This window comes from Nannospalax galili, unplaced genomic scaffold (assembly GCF_000622305.1).
Source record: "Nannospalax galili isolate Female #2095 unplaced genomic scaffold, S.galili_v1.0 scaffold191, whole genome shotgun sequence".
In the NCBI taxonomy this organism is placed as follows: domain Eukaryota; kingdom Metazoa; phylum Chordata; class Mammalia; order Rodentia; family Spalacidae; genus Nannospalax; species Nannospalax galili.
In genome coordinates this window covers 6,216,711-6,234,320 of record NW_008331484.1, presented here as the reverse complement: position 1 = coordinate 6,234,320, position 17,610 = coordinate 6,216,711, and the positions used below count along the sequence as shown (strand labels likewise).

Here is a 17,610-nt window from a genome sequence, read left to right as displayed (position 1 = left end):
TCTAGAGAAATTTAAGGCAAATGTCTAAGATACAGAAAAGATTCAAAAAATACAGGGTTTGGGGAAAAGATGTGCTTATTTATTTTTTAATCATTGCAACAACCTTTTTTTAAATATTGAAGTTTTGTGTATTTCATACAGAAAATCTTTATACCTTCTTCGCCTTTGGCACTTTCCCACTAGAGTTCATACATTCTGTCATTTGTGTTAAGACCTATCATGTAAAGTTAGTGTCCCCAGAAGTCCCTCAGTGCAAGTTCATCCACTGGGATCGAGTCAGCCTATCTAGAGTCCCTCTATTTAAGATCAGCTCTTCCTTACCCAGCATGGCTAAGATGCAGAAAGATTAAAAAAAATAGAGGGTTAGGAAAAGATATGTTTAATTGTTGGACATGCTAAGTTTCTATCTTTGAAACTTTTTTTTTTTTCTTTTTTTGGTCTTTTTCAGACAGGGTCTCCCTGTAGCCCCAGCTATCCTGGAACTCACTATGTAGACCAGGCTGGCCTTGAACTCACAGAGATCTGCCTGCCTCTGCCTCCCCAGTGCTGGGATTAAAGGCGTGCACCACCATGCCCGGCTTGACGGAGATTTACAACAGCACTTTGAAGGTCAGAAGAAATGCCTAGTCTGCACTTAGAATTTTTATTCCTTAATCTAGATGTAGTAAATGAAACCAGGATTTTGATAAGGTGGCAAATGGGTTATTTAAGTATCTATAATGTAAACTGAATAAAGAATAGTTTCTGAATCAGGCATGGTGGTGTATGCCTTTAATCCGAGCACTCAGGAGACAGAGGCAGGCAGATCTTTGTGAGATCAAGGCCAGCCTTATCTACATAGCAAGTTCCAGGCCAGCTGGGGCTACAAGGAGACCCTGTCTCAAAAAGACTAAAAAGAGAAAATAGTTCCAATGAAATGAACATAGATTTATATAATGTATTACTTTATACATGTAAAAGTAACAATTATAACCTTTTGCCTAACTGGTTTAGGTATAGTCTAAGACATGAGTAGAGCAAGAAAGCAACAACCAAGGGCAGATACTAAGCTATTAAATATATTTCAACATAATATAAGCAGTTTTTAGTTCCCATTTTATTTGTAAAAAAATGTTCTCATAGTGATTGAATAGTTTACCTTATATTACACAAAATTTAAGTGAGACAGATTTGTTAAAGCCTTAGTTCTCTTTCCTCTAACATCCTTCTTTTTAAAGACAGTTTATATTATTAGAAGAAGGAATTATAGGTTAATCATAGTTAACAAAATTGGAATACATTAATTAGGACTTCATTAATTAGAATTTCTAAGTAATTAATCATTACAAACTCTCCTTAGAACCAATAGACTTCCTGAGATTTTTTTCTTTTGTATAGCATAGTCATGACTATGATGCATTTTTGAATGAATTGAAGCCTGTTAATTTCCTGAAATTTAATTGCTTTAAGACAATCATAAATTGTTTAATGAACTACAGATTTAGGATTGTTTGCATCTAAATAGTTTTACATCTAGCTAGTTCTTTTTTAATCAAGTATCTCTAGGAAATGAGAAGTAAAATATTTTTATCCTTAATGTTTGATGTTTTGATATTTTTTTAAAGTGAAATTTTAAGATATAAATTGCTATAATACTGAGTAGTTAATGGTAATTTTTTCCTCAGATTCAATATTACCTCAATACAAATCATAAATATGTCAAGATTTGTGGAGAATATTGTATTTCTAAAGTATATACATCTCATCATCTATATTTCATTAATAAAATGTAAGAAAGTTTACTTACTTCCCTTCAACCCATTAGAAGTTTCAAATTTCTTAAGCTGTGGAATTTTCTTGCTTATTCAAGTATGTACTATAAATAACAGAGCAGAGAGGGCTGGGGATGTGGCTCAATTGGTAGAATGCTTGCCTGATTTGGCATGCACCAGGCCCTAGGTTTGATCCACACTACATGTGACCAGGCATGGTAGTACAAACTTGTAGTCCAGCACTCCAGAAGTGGAGGCAGGAGGATCAGAAGTTGAAAGTAACCCATGACTACATAGGAAGGTGTAGTCCAGCCTTCACAACATGACAATCTGTCTTAAAAACAGATAAATTGCTCAGATGATGGTGGCTTTAATCCCAACACTAGGGAAGCTGGTGAATCTCCTGAGAGCTTGAGAGTTCCAGGCCAGCCAGTGCTATATAATGAGACCCTGTCTCAGAAAAGAAAAAAAGAACAACAACAAAAAGACAAAGAGTAAGGTAAACAAAATGCCCATAGTTACAGGTCCTAATATGATCAAACTTAAATCCTCTCATTTATATGCTAGTTATTTGTTGCTTTACAGTCAAGAAACCACATTATCCCATTATCTAAAGGACAATAAAACTAAGAATTTTTATACTTTTTCTGTATGCAGTGTTAAAATTTTAGTAGTATCTTTAAAGAATAAGAAGCTATTGTTTTAAAGTATTATTTTTATTTTTGTATGTGTATTAAAAATCTTTAGTTAAATATTTGTAATTGTTTACAGTGTTATACAATGTAGTGCTAAGCTGTAGAACCAGATATCTTATCTGAGCCATGTCTTATTTCATACCTTCAATTTCCAATATCATGGCTTCTTGCAGTAAAGTTTAAGAAACAAACATTTTTATCTGTTAAAACCTTTGTGGTTTTGTTGAAAAACCTGTGAATATTTTTTTTTCATCACCTTTTTTTTTATATATATATACAAAAGTTAGGTGGGTAACACTTTTTTTAACTTGATTATTCCTGTGTAACCAAAGGTTTTTGTTCGTTGACTAACATTTCCCTAGACTTTCCTCCCTCACTCTGGTAAACACCATTGTATTCTTTTTCTGATATCAATACATTTTATAGTTCACATACAAGTGAAGTCATGTGATAACTATTTCTATGCCTTGCTTATGTCATAGGACATAATGTCCTTAATATTTTTCCATGTTGCAAATGACAAGAGCTTCTTCTCCTTTAAAGCTAAGTAGGATTTCATTGTGCATATATGCCCTGCTTTCCTTACCTGTCCATTCACTTGTAGATACTAAATTGGTTCCATTTCCTGGCTCTTCTCAATCATGGTACAATAAATCCGGAAGTACAGATATATTAAAATATATTGATTTCCTTTCTTGGTGGGATCTCTGGATTGTGTGGTACCCCTAGTTTTAATATTTTTATCAATTTCTATACTGTTTTCTGCAATAGATTTACTAATTCAGTTCCCACCAGTAATAAGTGCCTTGATTCACTTTTTTTCACAATCTTATTAATACTTGTTTTCTATTGTCTTTCTGATAATAGCCATTCTAACTGGTGAGGTGGCGTTCATTAAAATCTAATTTTTATTTTTCTGATAACTAGTGATGTGTAGGTTATTTTTTCATACAGCTTTTAGTCATTTGTATGTCTTCTCTACTTGTTTCTTAATTGATTGTTTGCTTACTGTTAAGTTGAATGTGTACTTTTCAGTCTTAGAAAACTCATTTTTAATGCTGGATGGTCTGTGGTAATCAATTTTCACTTAAAATTTTAAGTATTTATCTTTTTTAATCTTATACAAGTGTTTATATTATAGAAAAAGTGAAGTAGTGAAGTGTTACTAATTATATTTTTCATTTTTACAACATTGTAATGTTCAAAAAAAATCTTTTCTTCTTATCTTGCTTATTTTTGTCTTGGTGTTTATTACTACCCCTGAGCTCCCTTCATGTTTACATTACTCTTATTAATATTAACTAAACCACAAATTCATTTATTTAAAGTAATTTATAAAAGTTTGGATTTCATTGTCACCTATGTATTTCTTAATGTAACATACTATCTTTTTTCCTTCTAGGCACTTTGCTTGATGGCATTACCATTTATTCCTGCATCAAACCTATTTTTCCCGGTTGGATTTGTTGTTGCTGAGCGGGTACTGTATGTTCCTAGTATGGGGTTCTGTATTTTAGTAGCTCATGGATGGAAAAAAATTTCAAATAAGAGGTAAATTAAATGCGAATTTATTTAACCCTTACTAACTGTAGAATTAAATGCATTGATATTTTAAGTCTGTATTTAGTTCAGTTTTATAAGCCATACTGGAGTGTTACCATGCCACATTACAATTAACTTAAATAAAACAGTCTGACTCTTAATTCAGTTTTTAAGAATGGGCCTGAATTTAGAAGATACCCATTCCCTCAGATGTCTCTTGGAATTGTCCTAAAACTGTGTTCCTGAGTCAGGAACCCATACCTCACCCATAATTTTTTCCAAACAGTTTTTCCAGCTCATGGAGAAGTACAAGCTAGAATCCACCCTTATCAAACAATCTTGCGTTTTCATCCCTAGTTCTAGAATATCTCATATAGAGAATGTCAGGCATTCTTTCTCAGTCTTCATGGTTTTAATAAAGATAGACATTCTGCCTTTCGGCACTTTGATGCATTAATTCTCAAGCATACCCACTTCATTTATTATGTTTTTGGGTGAAGTAACAAAATGTCGTTCCCAGGAAATAAGATCATGTGCCCAGGTCAAAAGAGCACATGGTTCCGTGAGTTTGCCAAGGTTCATTAAAAGTCCTTAGTCTAGATTATGTCTTTTGTAAACATCATGCCTACATCATACTTTCGTGTCTTGACAGCTTCTCCACTTGCCTGTAATTCACCTTAGAAAAGCTCTGCAGCACTTACTCATTCTGTGTTCTCATTTTTATATAATTTTATATTATAGCCTGAGACAAAACAAACTTTGAGTCAGATTCAAATGAAAACAACTATATTACTAAAACTAAAGTCACAAATGACTTTATTTCACTTTCATATGCAATGATTAAGATATAATCCTTTTAATTGAGTCATATTGAGTTTTCAGTATATATAAAGTGAATATGTCAAGCACTTATAATTTCCTGCTGTCGCTTTCTTCATATAAAATAATGCAGGCTTCTATTGTTTTAACAGTTAAGGAACAATATGATTAGAAACTATCATAATCATAGGTATTATGACATGATATACATTTGCTATGTTAGTAAAATTGTCAAGCATATTTCTACTGAAAAAGTAACGTAAAAATTAGATTTACAGCTGACTTTTCTACATCTCTCTTAACATATATTGCGAATTGCTTCATAACTATATCTAGTCAATATTTTTATTTTGAATTTATTTCCTGGGGTTGGAGAGATGGCTCCGCAGTTAAGAACACTGAATGTTCTTGCAGAATACCCAAGTTCGAATCCCAGTGCCCACATGGCAGCTAAGAACTGTCTATAACTCCAGTTCTAGGGGATCTGACAAGCTTCTTCTGTCCTCCGTGGGCATTGCATGACACGGGTGCAATTACCTACATGCAGGCAATACACACATACACATAAAAAATAAAAATAATAAATTTATATATAAAATTTGTTTCCAGCTGAATGTGGTGGGCACACACCTTTAATCCCATCACTCAAGAGGCAAAGGCAGGCAAATTATGAGATTGAGTCTAGGCTGCCCTACATAATGAGTTCCAAGCCAGCTGTGGCTAGGAGACATTGTCTCAACCCATCCCCCAAAATTAAAAATAATTTATTTTCATGGTTTCTGTAAAAAAAAAAAAATCTCCCTCTTAATTATCTCCTATGTAATTGCTATTCAGAATCTTCTTGGTGTAGCTGCCCTTTGAATATTTCTGGTTTTTTTCTGGAGTTTTGCTAATAGCCTTTTGTGACACACTACATGTGTTCATTTAATCTTAACACACCAGAACTATTTTGCACATGTGAAAATTGAAGCTCATACAGTTTACCCGAATTGCTCATGGTCATAGAACTAATAAACAGCAGTGTTGATTCCAGTTTACATCTAACTTCTTTCATACTCCTGTTCTATCTGATCCATATTCTCTCGTTCAACATGGTGAGACTATCAAGATGCAAGATGAACTATGTTATAGTTGCAAAACTCAGACTAGGAGAATATAAACACTGAGATAACAGATTATTGAAATCATTATTTTCTAAGTGAAGAGTTAGAGCTCAAAGAATTTGCCTAAAGTTTTATAATTCTGTTTTTATAGAGTTTTCATTGAGTCTAGACACAGCTTTTGAAATAGAAGTGAACATATTAGAATATGCTGTCAACCTTCTTGTCCTCGGGTACTGATTTGCTGACTCAGTCACAGAACCAATATGTTGGGGAAAACATCTGCATTAAATATGTGTAGATTTTTATGTGATTGTTCTCTAAACAATGAAGTATTAACAAGTATCTTTACATAATTGTTAGGTATTAGAAGTTATCTAAAGATTGTTTAAATCCCATGTAGTATACAAATACTACATCATCCTATATAAGGGATTTGAGCATTCTCATACTTCCATGTTCTGTGGGAATTTGATGAATCCAAAAATTCATCCTGAATCCTTGAACAAATTCCAGGGAATGATTTAAATATAAGTGAAGTATCCAGTTAATATCTCATTTGAAGGAGGGGGTGTTGTACCCTCTAAAGCTGGACAGTCATTAGAATGAATTCAAGTATGGTACTTTGGAATGTTTAAAAATCTCTTACCTATACTCAAAAACGTAAAATGATTTTGGTGATGTTGACAGTATTTTTTTTTAATCTTTTAAACAGTGTATTAAAAAAGCTATCCTGGGTTTGTTTGTCCATGATGATACTAACCCATGCCTTAAAAACACTGCACAGAAATTGGGATTGGGAGTCTGAATATACATTGTTTATGTCAGCCTTGAAGGTAAGGTATTATTCACAATGGCAGGAAAGTATATCATTGTCATTTCCTAAGACATTGTACTTTACTCTTAGACAACAAGCATTTTACTGTCCATATTAACTACTTTAATAAAATTTTAGTGAGGATAAATTATTATTTTTTGATATTAGCCAAAAAGCAATAGATTTTTCTTTATATAATGTATACTATAAACAAACTGTAAATATTACATTTATCTTTGTGTCTCGATCATATATACACAAATAGCTCTCTGAGTGCTCTACAATTATTTGAAGTTAACATGGAAAAATAATTAAATACAAAACTATTTTATTGGTTCGTAGGGTACACATTTTTTACCTTTTAATGTCTAAAATCGGGGTAAGTCTTCCAGGAAAGGACATCTCACACAGTGAATTACCTTTTTTTTTTTCCTTAATGATAAAGTAATGGTTAGCTATATAATTAATGCATCTTAAATGTGTTGAAATGCACAACAGGGACTGGAGAGATGGCTCAGTGGTTAAGAACACTGGGTATTCTTGCAGAAGACCTGGGTTCAAATCCCAGCACCCACATGGCAGCTAACAACTGTCTGTAACTCCAGTTCCAGAGGATCTGACACCTTCTGACCTCTGTGTACATTATACGACACAGCAGGTGTACTTGCATATGCACATGCAGGCAATACATGCATACACATAAAAATAAGAAATTTTTTTTAATGCACAATAAAATGTTATCCTACTATGTGAAAGATTACCGGTGTTAAATAGCTCTATGGAAAACAAAACAAGTAGTCAGAAATTAGTCTTTAAAAACACACATTTTCTTTTAATTACCAGATTTTTTTCCCAACCTCTCCCTCTGTCTTACCCTTTACAATTTCCTTTTGACTGTTTCTTCCTGTTTTAAGGAAGTATGTGTGTGGTTATGTGCACATGAGTGCAGGTGCCCATGGAAGTCAGAAGCGTGAGATCCCCCTGGAACTGGAGTTACAGACCGTTGTGAACTGCCCAGTTTGGGTGCTGGAACCAAATTCTGGTCCTCTACAATACCAGTATATGCTTTTAACTACTGAGCCATCTCTGCAGCCCTCCTTTTGACTTATTTCTTCACTTTCCATTGCTTAGCTGTGTTGAAATATCTGCCTCATTCTAAGATCTGTGATATCTTGATTTAACACCTATTTAAGAACAGATGACTCTCCTTGTACTTCTGCTTTCCCTCCTAGCTGTATAGATAAGGAAAGCCTCATTACCATGTTTGTTAATCCATAATTTTGGATACCAGTGGTACTTCGTAATTACTGGGAATTTTGCTTGTCCTCACTCTCGGGTCAGTGGTTATCTACCTATACCCCTATTTTTTAGCTGTGTAACTTGCTCTACCCTTTTTAAAACAAAATGCATGCATGGATTCAGCATTTCTACTACCAAAATAGACTAGTTAAATAACTTTAAATATGTCTGTTCTAAAAATACAACCCCTAAACATATTCTTAGATTTTGGTACTTTTTCTCCTAAATAAAATACAAATTGTACAGCATCAGTTTTCAGAAAGCATTGTGCTTTAATTGAATAAAAATTTGCTACAGTTCTGATACATAAATGGATGAAATCAGACTGCTGTGGTTTTAGTATGTTAGAGGAAAGGGATAGTACATAAGCTTCTTAGTTATGTTCTATTTCCACCAGTATACAAACAAGTATCTGTGGGCTGGAGTTGGGGTTTTTTGTTTATGTTTTTTAATTACAGTAAATTCTGTTTTCCTTTGTATTTAAGGTGAATAAAAACAATGCCAAATTATGGAATAATGTGGGTCATGCTCTGGAAAATGAGAAGAACTTTGAGAGAGCTTTAAAATACTTTTTACAGGCTACCCATGTTCAACCAGGTGAGCACTATTAATTAGTAAGTTGATGCCTAAGATGTTTGATTAAAATTGTAGTTGTTGAATGAGTACTAATGTGTACTTTAGGTAGAATGAGAGGTACACAGTTGGCAAAACTGAGTTTAAGGGAGAAGGGGAACACTTATTAAGACAGCATAGAAAATTGTAGTATAGGGTATTGAGAAGTGAAGGTGGTGCTAGGTACATAGATTTTTTTTTTTTTTTTTTTAAGTTTTAAGGTAGGAGAAACAATGTTCCAAGTATATTCAGTATAGTTGAGAAAAAAATAATAATGTAGGGTGTGGTTTAGATGAATACAGTGTACAGACTATATACATTTATAGAACCAAAGTTAAATTGTGGTAACAGGCATAGTATGACAGTAGATAGCAGCAGATGAATGAAGAATGTGGAGGAAGCTTCTGGAGTTGCCTTTTTACTTCTGTTTCCTCAGTGAAAGAGTAAAATCACTAATAGAGAGTAAAAGGGAAGAATTGGTTGACATGTGAACAAGAGAATATGAAATGGTCATATTAAGATAGTACTTCATGGGGCTGGAGAAATGGCTCAGCAGTTAAGAACACTAGTTGTTCTTGCAGAAGACCAGGGTTCGAATCCCAGCATCCACATCTGTCTGTAACCCCAGTTCCAGGAGATCCGACAGCCTCTTCTGACCTCCGCAGGCATTGTGTGTACACGTAGGCAATACATGCGTACACATAAAATAAAAATAATAAATTTTTTTAAGTACTTCATAAATTTCATTGTGCAAAAGGAAATCACCTGAAGAGCTTGCTACATTCTGGTATATATTCTCGTGCACACTGAGATTTAGCGATAGGAGATTTAGGTCTCATTGGAGATCTTCCTATATTCTGTTGTATATTCTGGTACAGAATTAGGTATGACCTGAAATTTTACATTTCTGACAAACTACCAGGTGATACTTACTCCTCATGTCACATTCAGAGAAGCAAAGATCTGAGATACTAGGCAAGTATTTGGACTAGAAAAATAGTTGCCAAACTGGACTAACACCCTACATGAGATAGTAATAGCTAAAATCAATTAATATGGTTAATATTTTTTCTAATTACTTTCCAGCCATGGCAGTGATTTGTAGGCATGAATTAGTTAATCATGATTGAATTTTTTTTCAGATGTGTTTACTAAGGAAAAAAAGAATAAGGGAGTGATTATAATGAAAGTGATTATAATCTAAATTGATGTAGAAGGGATGTGAGAAAGGGAGAGTGATGGAGAAAAGGTGACAGGATCACAAGATGTGTCTGAAGAATCGTTCTTGTCTTTGTGTAGAGTATAATTAATGCAGCAATCGTTTTTGGTAGAGGGTGCTACTGGCGTTTCATGTATGTAGAATTGTATTAACATGTTGTGTCCAACTAGCAATACCATCAAAGACTGCCATTACTTTTCATTCAGAGACAACGAAACTGAAGCCTCACACACTAAATATCCTGTGAAGGGTGCACAGTCATGGTCACCGCCTCATTTCCTCTAGTTAGTAGAGCTGTATCCAATGAACTCACTGTTAAGGTGGGGTGAGGTGAAATTCATTAAAGGAAAGAACATCATGGCCACAATGTTAGAAGATTATATGTATATAGATTTTTTAAAAATTAAAGAATTTTGACAGCTGTGATATTGGAGAAAGCCATAGAGAAAGACAGGATCCATGATCTAAATATTGGAAACTGCAGCAAGGAGATATAGTGACTCATCAGAAATGATTTGTGATTGTTTTTTGGTATTTTTGAGACAGGGTCTCCCTGTAGCCCCAGCTGGCCTAGAACTCACTATGTAGACTAGGCTAGCCTCGGACTCACAGAGATCCACTTGCCTCTGCCTCCTGAGTGCTGGGATTAAAGACATGCACCACCACACCCAGCCTATGAGTGTTTTTTTGTTTTGGGGGGGTTTGGTTTTTTTTTTTTAATTTTCATTTTATGTATATGTCTGTATTGCCTGCATGTAGGTAAGTGCACCCATGTCATGCAGTGCCATCGAACTGGAGTTATGGGTAATTGTTAGGTGCCATGTGGGTGCTGGGATTCAAACCCAGGTCTTCTGCTAGACACTGTTCTTAAATGCTGAGTGCCGGTGCCAGCTGGCCAAGACGGACAGTACCTGAAAGGGGGAGTGAGGATTGAACGAAAGAAAAAGAGACAGAAAAGATACTTGGGAGGACTGACAGTAAATACTGCAGCCTCGGTTTATTTCAGCTCCACCTTTTTTGGGGGGAAAGAACTCAATTAGTTTCAACAGCTGTTTTTCCCCACCTGTATCTGAGGGTCAAGGAGCAGTCAGATCAAAGGCTTCTTTGATCTTTTTGTTTTCCACTGTTGCCTCCAGGTCAGGTATTGTGAGGCTCTCCATATAAACACATTCCTCCTGAATAGGCAGATTAGGTAGTGATATGCATAACACAAACTCAGTAAACAAGGCTGCTACAGCTCAATGCACATAATAGACAAACAGCTCCCTACAGCTGAGCCATCTCTTTAGTTTTTAAGTCTGGAAATAGAACAGGGATCAAGGATGATATCTACTCTTCCTCCACGTCTAGCTTTCAAACTGGTGGTCACAGTCACCACCAGTAAGAGATGTCTCCAAGACAAAAATAAATTTCAATTAGAAAAATTGGTGAGTAGGCTATAGAAATGTATTGAGCTATTGTAGATCTCCTTTCATGATGGTTAGCTTTTCCTGGACTATGGCATTTGAATCCTGTCTCCTCTTTGATGTGTGTGTTCTTCTTGAGCATAGGTTTGATTCTTTCTCCTCCCTTCCATCTTCTCCCCTATTATATTCTGGTTATATAAACTAGTCATCTTTTCTAACTCCCGGGGGTTTGAGCCAGCGACACCTGCGGAGTGATGATTGAGGATGAGTAAACACACCATTCCCCAGCCCACGCCCAGTACTGGGGACACTCAGACACAACAGGGAGTCTAGTCAAGCAGGGACTCATTTATTGCAGGTGTTACAGAGCTTATAAAGGCACCTGGAACTCCCCCCTCCCCGCTGAGGGTATATCTTAAGGGTGGTCACGCACTGATCATGCACTCCTCAGCAGTGCTGAAGTATTCTTCAGACTTTCAAAGCAAGCCAGGCCGCGCCCCCAGTAACTTCCTTTCAGACCAATGCAAGGTGGGGCCTTTAGGTCCCCACATATAACCAACTATATATGGCTTCTCTTCAAAACATCTTCCTTTCTAGCTCAATGCAAGCATTATTAACTTGCACATCCCTTCATTTTTCTTTTGTACCTTTCCTGAGATATGTATATGATAGATATATAGCTATATGATGTATATCATACACATCTATATGACATACATCATATACATCTATATGATATATATTTATAATGTTGCATTTACAAATTTAGGTCATAATTTATTTGAAATAATGATTTATTTACAATGTGGAGCCTCTTTGGGACAGCTTAAACATTGATTCATCTTCTAACCCTACAACATCTTATTGGATCCTGCACACAGGCAAGAGTCATTAAATGAGCAATTCTAACTCATTTCTTTCATTCTCGGAGGTTTTCTCGTTTTAAATTTTTATATTTTTTTTATTTATTGTGTGTATAGGGGCATATATATGCGTATATGTGCACACACGTGAAAGTCAGAGGACAACACAGAAGAGTCTGTTTTCTCCTTCAGTCATGAGTCCTGGGGAATGAATTCAGGGCATCAAGCTTGGTGGCAGGCACCTTTACCTGCTGGCCCATCTTGTGGACTCAAGTTATTATTTTAGGACTGGCTTTGAGACGTAAGATTTAGGCCTCTCATTCTGACATTCTCACTTCTAAATTGGAATGGTAATTTCTGTTTCACAGCATTGTTGTAAAAACTAAATCAAGAGTGAATATATTTATACACGATCAGTTTTATTGCCTGGATAATGTGTCTTATCACAGAATGCTGCAAGTGTAAAAGCTCAACCTTAAGTAATTTTTTCCTCATCTTCAGTTTTCACCTATTACTATTTCTAACATATTTCCTGGCTCTATCTTGAGTATGGCTTCACTATCTACACCTTCAAGATTTGTTTTTAATAAATCATAAGCTAGGAAGACAGATAACCAACTTTATTACAATGTCATTTATAAATGTATTTTAAAGCAATGTTCATTGATAAATTTGACAGGTGAAGTGACATGTTATTATACTATATTATTATATTATATACTATACTAACGTCTAATAAGATATGAGAGAAGGAAACAGAATATCCAGTGTAAGCTAAAATGAAACATATTGTTTGATGATTAAAAGCTTAGTCTCTGAAACCCTTTATAGTCCTATAATGCCAGCCCTTAGGAACCTGAGGTAGAACGATCAAGAATTTGAGGCTTGTGGTGCTAGGAGATGGCTCAGTGTTTACTGTAAAAGGACCTGCTGTCAAGCTTGACTGCCTGAATTCAGTCCACATAGTGGAAGGATAGAGCCACGTGTGTACTCCCACAAACACACAAACCAAATTTAAAGGAAAAAAATTTGAGGCTGACCTGGGTGGGCTACATATTGAGAACCTACCTGGAAAAAAAATAAAAAGCATTTAGAACCCAGTGTCCAGTAGATCTTTTATTAAAATCAGGTCAATTATAAGTTTTCTATATATTAAGTTTAGAAAAAAATCAAGTCTCTTTTTGTATAGATTAAATACTTGTTATAAAATAACTTGGGCCAATTTCTAGCCCATAATATATAATAAATAAATGTAAGCTATGTAAGCTGATACATATTAATGCTGTTATTTTCAAGGGAACTAAGGAAAGAGGAGGCAGTTTTAAAGTGTAGGATACAGTAAATGTTATTCATGTTTCTATTTATTCATTAATTATTTAATTCCTTTATTAAATTCTTGATTTAAAGAGGCAAAGAAAGCTTGGGATGACTTGACCCATTGCTTTTGAGCCAGTGAGAGCACACAGTAGAAGAGTCTGGTTACCATATGACAACCTAGAAGCAAAGAGGGACAGGGAAAGACCAGAGTTCAAGTATTCCCTGCAAGTGCACACCTCCACTCACCTAATTTACTCCTACTAGTTATCTCTGAAAGGCTCCGTCATTTCACAATAGCACCACACCTTTGCACATAGACCTGTGCAAACTACACCAAAACCAAACTATATCAGAAAGGCCAAAAAGAGAATAAGTAGGAAATGGCTCTGTAGATTTATTCATCAACAATGTATTGAAAACTTACCATGTCAGGTACTGTTTTAACTGCTGGAAACCAGCAGCAAGTTAAATAATTTTACTGTCCTGGAGCTCCAATTCTGACTGAAGTCTAAAATTTACTCCTTTCTTTCTGAAGTTTTGATAAGTTTGCTTGGTCATGTAAGCTGACAGCAGATAAATAACAGAAAAAAAAGCCTAAAGGTGTGAGGGAGTCATAATACAATATGAGCTTCAATGGTTGCTGAATCATACAGCTTTAGCAAAGGGATTTCTCCAGTCCTCAAAACTTGCTCTTATTCTTTGGGCTTTGTAGAAGAGGGAAGGTGTACATAATGAGCAAGGGCTCCCTCCTGATATTGATAGAGGTGAATTTTTAAAAAAAATACAGCTTTTTTTTTCCTGTACCTTTTTCACTATTGATAGGCTAAGAGTTTGAGATTTGTCAGGTTCTTGTTTACATTGAATTAAAATCGGACTGCCTGTCTTCTGCTGCTTTGGTTTAAATAACTTGGGGATGGAGAGAGAGCTCAGCAGTTAAGAACACTGGCTGCTCTTGCAGAAGACCTGGGTTCGATTCCCAGCACCAACATGGCGGTTACTACCCTCTTCTGACCTCTGTGGACATTGGACAACATGGGTGCACCTATCTGTATGCAGGCTATATACTCATACACATAAAATAAAAATAATAATAATAAAGTGAATAGAAAATAGTATGTTCTTTAGAGAAAGCCTTGTGTAGCTTTTTTTTCATCTTGCCTCCTATCTTTTCCTCACACTTAAATTTGCCTTGAAAGTGGTGCTGCTCTGTGGAATATTAACCACTTGTACCTTAAAATTGCTTAGAAATTGGATCTCATTATTTGTGCACTAAGTGGACCCTTTTGATGCTAAAGGGTGTCTACTTGCTATCTTCGTTCTTTGAGAAAATAGCTGCTCCTAAAGTCTGCATTTCTGTGTCTATCTCTTATTCTAAGCCCCAATTCTAGTGATTAGCAATTCACCTCATCTTCAGTTACTTAACCTCTTCTAAATGTGCTTAGGACTAACTTGAGGAACATTTTAAGTATTAGACTGACATAATCACACTTATTTATCCAGACTTTCCTTTTATTTGTTCTTAAATTCTTCATATATATTTTTCGAGTTCTGTATATTCTTCATTTCTCCTAAGTAACTCTGATATCTATGAAAATGTAGCTGATGTTTTGAAAAAAAATCAGTTCTTACGCAAAGATTACCTACTCTTTTTTTGTGCACTTGGTAATACAGTGATCGTCTATCCTTACTCTACATCAGATTACCTTTGAAACTTTTTAAAAACTTGTTTCTGCAAATTCTATTCCTGAAGATTGTAGTGTTAAATTTTTACAAACTGCACAGGTATTCTAATTGCAGCCACTATTGACATGGGCCAGCCTAAACACTGTAAACTAATCAGTACATTAAAAAAAAAAAAAAAAAAAAAATCCGCTAATCAGTTCTCCAGTCCTCAAAACTTGAACTCTTCAACTGTCAGTTTTTATGCATTGCACTCGATTGAAACACAATGAACTTCATATAGCAAGATCTTAGGACTGTTGCTCTCCTCCTAGGGGAATCCCCAAGATACATATGCTTAGCCCCTATGTGTTCTGGGAGTTGCACTCAGAGAGCTACTATTCCACCATTGCAAAATCATCAATGTTTCAGGCAAGTAGTAATCATAGTTGAAATCTTGTCACATCCGTTAGGTATCCATGCTGACTAAACCTTGTGATTCAGTAGCTCCCTTTTATCTTTATTTCAAACCATTAAAATGCTTATTAGAATTTTGTCTTTTTTTTAAACTAGTGTGCATTTATTTTCATCTCAGAATAAGAGATACAAGTTCCTGACATTCTGGCATTAACACAGCTTTTTAAAAAAATCTTTAAATAAAGCATATAGGAATGATCATTTCAGAAAAAGGGCTCAAAACATCTTATATCCTGGGGAAGGGTACAAACAGGAAGGGATCTAAGTGTGATCAATATATGCTGTATAAAATGCACAAAAATTCAATTAAAAAAAAAACTCTTATCCTGACATTCCATTCCAATCACATTCAATTTTTTTTATTGTAAGTTTTTTTCATTTTCTAAGCTGTAATTCTACCATGGTGCATATTTGTTAGTTAAGATATACGAACTAATACAAGAATTACCATGATCCTTTTCACTTGTAGAGTTTAATGTATTGTGAAGTACACAGCTGTAAGATCAGGGAAATGGAAACAAGCTGCAGCATGGTGTGGTGTAGTAGAATATTGTGTGGGTAGCAGAATACACCTTTCTGTCTCCTTCCCTATGTCTCTAAACCTCAAAGAGCCATTCAGAAAGATTTTTCACCTTGCATGCATTTAGTATCCTTACGGTGCATTTAGTAACTTTATAGTGAACCATTAGTCATATCACTCATAAGTTCTAAGAAGTTGTTTTAGAAGAATTCAGAAAAAGCAGGAACTGTTTTCCTGCTTTTGCATTCTTTCGCTAGCTTGTTTGTTTCTGACAGTATGTCTTCTCGATAGTTTTTATTGAATATGTTTAGTATATTTGCCTACAAATTATTCTTTGTAGATGACATTGGTGCCCACATGAATGTAGGAAGAACTTACAAAAATTTAAACAGAACTAGAGAAGCTGAAGAATCGTACATGTTGGCCAAATCATTAATGCCTCAGGTAAGTTGTCATAATTTTACTGTCACGTCTACATGTCTTGCTCATGTTCATATGCATAAGAATTACCTGAGGAGGAAATTTTCTTCTTAAATCATCAATATAAAATTACCAGTCTTCTGTCCAAGATGCAAAATTTCCTTGGTTTTTAAAAATTGCTTTCTGTTGTTTATCATTTATAAAGACTGTGTCTTAAGAGTATGAACATTAGATTTACTTGATTATAAATTAAATGATTAAAGAGCTTATTTCGTAGTTTAAACACAGAATTTTTCCTATCAGAAAAATTTCAAAAAGTAGTTAAATAGTTGCAGTATTATATTTATTAGTTGTTACAGTGATTAAAAATTCATTGGATATACACTGTCAAAGATGGAACATCTGATCCTGCCCTCTTACCACCTATATATCATCCATAAAGATAGTTAAGCCAAACTGCAAATTTCTCAATTAAATGTCTCAATTACATAGTTAGGTTATACTTATTATAATCAGATACAATATGATACTTATTAAAAAGCAGATCCATGTTTATATTATGTATAATTTCTAACCTGAATGATCAGTAAGTGCTTGCTTTTCATATTTTTTTAACTTTTACAAAAACTTTATTGAGAATTTCGTACAAGCATATAATTATGTCTTTTGATCAAATCCATGCCCACTCCCTCCCTTCCAAACACCTCCCATATCTCCCCATCACTTTTTTCTTTTACTTTTTCTTTTTTTTTTTTCTTCTTTCATTGATTTATTTTTATGGGGCTTTTGGATACTCTAACATTACCCCCTCTGAAGAGGTACCGCTAAAATCTTTTAAGGATTAGATACAGGCTCCCAAATACTTTTGACATTTTTGGCCTTTGGAACAGTGTATGTTGCTAACCGACCCAAGGACATTTTGACTTTTAGCCAAGAAACTGGCTACTTTTCTTTGGGGTCTTTTTACCTTAACTGCCTAGCCAATTCCTACCTCCTATTCTTACCACGCCATTCTCTGAAGGGGTTACCCAAATTGCCAGTAGGGAACAGGGATGCAGACTGCTCTGGCTTCTTCCATCCTGAACAGGCACGCA

The 17,610-nt window shown here is 34.9% G+C and overlaps 1 protein-coding gene across 3 annotated transcripts in view; it reads left to right on the top strand.

Moving 5' to 3' along the window:
* Window positions 1-17,610, top strand: part of Tmtc3 (transmembrane O-mannosyltransferase targeting cadherins 3) — a 49,599-nt gene that overhangs the window by 24,555 nt on the left and 7,434 nt on the right. For all 3 annotated transcript variants that reach the window (XM_008824080.3, XM_029559176.1, XM_029559178.1), the window contains exons 8-11: window positions 3,849-3,997; window positions 6,623-6,743; window positions 8,509-8,620; window positions 16,437-16,540. In XM_008824080.3, coding sequence (XP_008822302.1) covers window positions 3,849-3,997; window positions 6,623-6,743; window positions 8,509-8,620; window positions 16,437-16,540 — 486 coding nt within the window. The remainder of the gene's footprint in view (window positions 1-3,848; window positions 3,998-6,622; window positions 6,744-8,508; window positions 8,621-16,436; window positions 16,541-17,610) is intronic.